This window comes from Miscanthus floridulus, chromosome 2, assembly GCF_019320115.1.
Source record: "Miscanthus floridulus cultivar M001 chromosome 2, ASM1932011v1, whole genome shotgun sequence".
Lineage (NCBI taxonomy): Eukaryota > Viridiplantae > Streptophyta > Magnoliopsida > Poales > Poaceae > Miscanthus > Miscanthus floridulus.
The window spans coordinates 180111620-180116065 of NC_089581.1; the positions used below are offsets into that span (position 1 = coordinate 180111620).

Here is a 4446-nt window from a genome sequence, read left to right on the forward strand (position 1 = left end):
AAGGTTCTGTCGTTCCACGCCACGAGCTGTGTTTCTACGCCTGCACTTTCCTTGAAGCTCTTCTGCTGCTCGTCCCTTCTCGTTGGACAAGCGCCGAACCACGGCTCTTCTTGTTGCAAAAGCGCCGAACCAGACTAGATTAGGACTCTGGCTTCTCGTTGGAAAAGCGCCGAACCACTTCTTGTGTTGGAAAAGCGCCGAAACCAGACTAGATTGGTTGTCTGGTAGTACTTCAGTATACAGAATTTCAGACAGACAACGACACCTTGCCATGGCAGTCCGTTACAATCACAAATGTGCAGCGCAGCCATGTAACGCTCAGTCTCAGGCAGCAAAAAGGAAGGAACAAAAAGCTCAAAATGGCATCAACATTGCTATAATCGACTCAGGGAGTACATATAGGCTACAAACACAAGTACCACAAGATCTGCGTAGGCAGAGACTCAAACGGCCAGCCCTGTATGAAAATTCTAATAATACAATCCTTCAAGGTGAACGACAAAGGTATATTCCGTTTATTGGAACTCAAATTCCGCAATGAAATGTGGCCACGAATAATGACGAACCCAACTATGAGTATGCTCCACATGGATATTCTTCGCCAACCGCAGTTTAGGCCTTGGTTTTCTTGGGCACGGCCAGGCGCTCCCGGAAATCATCCTCCATGAGCACCAAGCCGTCCCTCAGGACGATCTTGGGCTCCCACCCCAAAACTTCCTTTGCCTTTGTGATGTCTGGCTTCCTCTGGCGGGGATCATCAGGAGTGTTCTCGGTCATCGTCACTGTTACATCTGGGTTGATCAACTGCAAAGTTAAATTAGGCATGTCAGTAACCGGTCAAGATTTACCAAGTTTTGGAAGAAGAAAGCATTGCGATTATATAGAATCCAACTTGCCTCCTTCACATTCTCAGCAAGTTCCAGCATGGTGAATTCACCTGCGGCACGAGTTACAACCGTTTAGCACAAAGAAGATGGGACCCAACTTGGTTAACACAGGAATATATATACGATAACACAGATTGAGTAGCTCACTGTGTAGCAACAAAAGTGAAAATACAGATAGATTTTACCTGGGTTCCCCAAGTTAATTGGTCCAGTGTTGTTTCCATTCATCAGCTTAATAAGACCATCAACCTGCAATGAATGGTAAAGTTGATATAATGCACTGACAGGGTTTTGACCAACAACAAACCAATTGAGAATGCAGTGTTAGACAAACCATATCGGCAACATAGCAGAAGCTCCTAGTCTGTGTTCCGGGCCTCTGGACAGTCAAGGGCTCACCACTACAAGATTGTGAAAAGATTAGCTGCCAAAACTATCTGGCAGTAGCTGGGAAGAAAATAAAAGAAATACAACAAGCATTACCGCACAGCCTGAGCAATGAAGTTGCTAACAACACGGCCATCATCAATGTTCATCCTAGGCCCATAGGTGTTGAAAATCCTGGCAATTCGGATTTCTACAGACATAGATGATAAATATTGTTAAGGACAAATCATAAGCCCAGAGTTATCGCATAACAAAGAGGGCCATAAGCTAATATTGAAGTTTAAGTGCAAGATGAAGTATTACCAATGCCATGCTGCCTGTGATAGTCAAACATCAGCGTCTCGGCTACACGCTTACCCTCATCATAACAGCTCCTGACGCCTGATAGAAAAAAAGTTAAATAAAAACTGTAAGAGAACTTGAAAGATAATTTATGAAAAACAAAGCAAATATATTTCAATTGTCAGATGAACAAATTTACCAATTGGGTTAACATTGCCCCAGTAGGCTTCGGTCTGAGGATGCTCAAGCGGATCACCATAAACTTCAGAGGTCGATGTCAACAAAATCCTGCAATTCAAAATAAAATCTGTAATTGAGTTTTTCACATGAGGCACTGGAAGAATCAATGGCATGATGAACACTGACCTAGCTCCAACTCTCTTTGCAAGTCCCAGCATGTTCAGGGTACCAATAACATTGGTCTTGATGGTCTGTTTCAGACAATTACGAACACCAATATCAGGAAATATCAGGAAAAACTATGAAACGATATAACGCCTCTTATAGAGCAGAGAACTAGCATACCTTAACAGGATTGTGCTTGTAGAAGATTGGTGAAGCAGGGCAAGCAAGGTGATAGATTTGGTCAACCTCCACAAGAAGGGGCTGGGTGACATCTAAAACAGATAGAAAGAATTTACAGAATAAGTGCCTAACTCATGAGGAAGCACATACTAATTAAAAAAGGAACAACTGAGAAGAGTGATTTGTTAGACGGCTTTCCCATGAGGACACGAAACTATGAATTTGAGTGAATGATCTGTTCCATCATTACATTTTAATGATCAGCAATGAAGTTGCACCACCAGTGTCAGAAATTAACTTGAATGACATGCTTGCACTCCAAATATGAGATGCCAACAGTAAGTTACAAATCAATAGTACATGGCCAATTAAGGGCAGAAGAAAGAAAATTCATTCAACAGACAACTCAGGACATGCATTGACTATATGATACAATAAATGTGGTACTTCAATTGCATTGACTAAACATGATTCAATCCCTTTCAAAAAGACAAAAATAAATACAGATACCAAGTGAGAGAGTATAGTAATCAACAACTAGGGCTTCAATAATAATTTATAAACTATTAACGGCATTGCACAAACAACATAGGACTTGTTAGGACAAACACAGAGACAACATAAACAAATAGCAGTTTATTTATCATTGACTATCCAGGATTCATAGCTTTCAGGATCCTCTGAAAGAGAAGACTTAAAATATCTTAAGCATGCATAGCTAACTAGTTATTTACCATGACGGATGAGCTCAAATCTTGGGTGGCCGATCCACTTCTTCAGGTTGTCTTTTGAACCAGTGAAAAAGTTATCAGCAACAATGACCTGAACGTAAAGGAACAAAGTCAACATCCAAAATGTCTGCAAGACAAGACCTATAGCAAGGACCCTGGAATTCAATGGTTGTTCAACCCCACAAACCAAGTGTAGCATGAAACAACTCTACAGTAATTAGCCCAATGGCACTCCTCATGATTTCCAGAAACTATGTCAGGAAGCTGAAAATGAAGTACCAGGAAACAAGATCTCTAAAGCATTGACACTAGATCTCTGTGATTTCTCAAATTCCCAATCAGATCCACGAAACAAGCATTCAGGACTATAGCAATGCTATAGCTTATATTAAGCTCTACAGAGTAATGCAAGCAGTCCCGCTAGATCTCACTCAGTTCAGTGATCTCTCACATTAGCAACCAGATCCACAGAAGTACCCAATACTCAAGCAAAGCTTCCAGCTAAAGTTGTACACAGCAACTGCCCCACATGATGCAAAATGTAACTCCCCGGAGATCTGGCACAATTATCTCCAACTCACGTCCCTTTCACGTGGATCTGGACCCATTCAGTTCCTGGTCTTACCACTCAGATGAGATCTAGACAGCCACCATCAAAATGGATTTGGCCCAACAGCCCGATCCCGCAAAACAAGCAACAAAATGATACGGGATCTCGTCCGGGGCGCACGTACCTCGTGCTTCTCGTTCTCCATGAGCTTGTCTACGAGGTGCGAGCCGATGAAGCCCGCCCCACCAGTGACGAGGATCCGCAGGTTAGCCTGGATCAAACAGCAATTTGGCACCAATAATCAGGATCCGCAACACGCGAACAGACCTCGCGGCGAGTGAGATAGAGATCCAGCGTTGAGATCGCGCTCTCACCTGGAAGAACTTGGAGAAGCGGAGGGGCGAGGGGGTGGGCGGCGGGCGGGTGGAGATGTGCTCGCCGTTGCTGCCATTGGTCTCCTTCTGCGCCATCGCGTGGAGCACCTGGTCCGACCAGATCCAAACCAAATCACCCGTCAGAGAAATCACACACCGGAACCAGGCGAGGCCAGACGATCGCGCGATTGCAAGCAACGAAGCGTGAGGAAGGCGAAAGGGCGCGGCGCTCACCGAGCAGCTGGCTCTGGGGAGTTGGGCTCGGACACGAAGAACGGGCGGTTTGAATCGGATTAGACTGGGGCGGACGAGGACGAGGTGCCTCCCAGGCAGTCGTATTAATAGAGCCCGCGCTTCACACACCCGAACAGAGATGCAGAGGCAGGCAGGCAGGCAAGAGGCAGTCGGTCAGGGCCTTGCTCTCTTGCACCACCACACCACCGACTGCTGCTACCAACCGGGCTAATCAACCAATCTAAATCAGATCTCACCACCCGACTCCACAATTTAATTCCTCCCCTTTTTCGATCTGGTTGCCAATAGGGGGGGGGGGGGGGGGGGGGGGGGGGGGGGGGGGGGGGGGGGGGGGGAGGGGCGACGAGGTGGAGGAGGGAGCAGACATTTGCGCTTCCAATGGAAGCAAAGGTGCTGGTGCCGGTGCCCCCGCGCGCGAGATTCCAACGAGTGCCGCGTGCGGTAGATGGCGACAG

The 4446-nt window shown here is 46.0% G+C and overlaps 1 protein-coding gene across 1 annotated transcript; it reads right to left on the minus strand.

Moving 5' to 3' along the window:
- Positions 1-342: 342 nt before the first annotated feature.
- LOC136535925 (UDP-glucuronic acid decarboxylase 6) lies at positions 343-4202 on the minus strand. The gene is made up of 13 exons (XM_066528370.1): positions 3971-4202; positions 3737-3844; positions 3547-3633; positions 2816-2903; positions 2082-2173; positions 1923-1987; positions 1756-1844; positions 1578-1655; positions 1371-1464; positions 1222-1288; positions 1073-1136; positions 897-937; positions 343-804 (listed from the first exon to the last, which is right to left on the minus strand). The coding sequence occupies exons 2-13, from the start codon at positions 3830-3832 to the stop codon at positions 613-615; spliced, it is 1053 nt and encodes a 350-aa protein (XP_066384467.1). The 5' UTR covers positions 3833-3844; positions 3971-4202; the 3' UTR covers positions 343-612.
- Positions 4203-4446: the final 244 nt, after the last annotated feature.

What these genes read in the sequence shown, in the direction of transcription:
- LOC136535925 (XM_066528370.1), bottom strand. Translation starts at nt 3,832, where the DNA reads ATGGCGCAGAAGGAGACCAATGGCAGCAACGGCGAGCACATCTCCACC. An exon ending in GGGCAATGTTAACCCAATTG is followed by an intron (nt 1,656 to 1,755) that starts GTAAATTTGTTC and finishes TTTTTCTATCAG; the next exon opens with GCGTCAGGAGCTGTTATGAT. An exon ending in TCTGCTATGTTGCCGATATG is followed by an intron (nt 1,137 to 1,221) that starts GTTTGTCTAACA and finishes CATTCATTGCAG; the next exon opens with GTTGATGGTCTTATTAAGCT.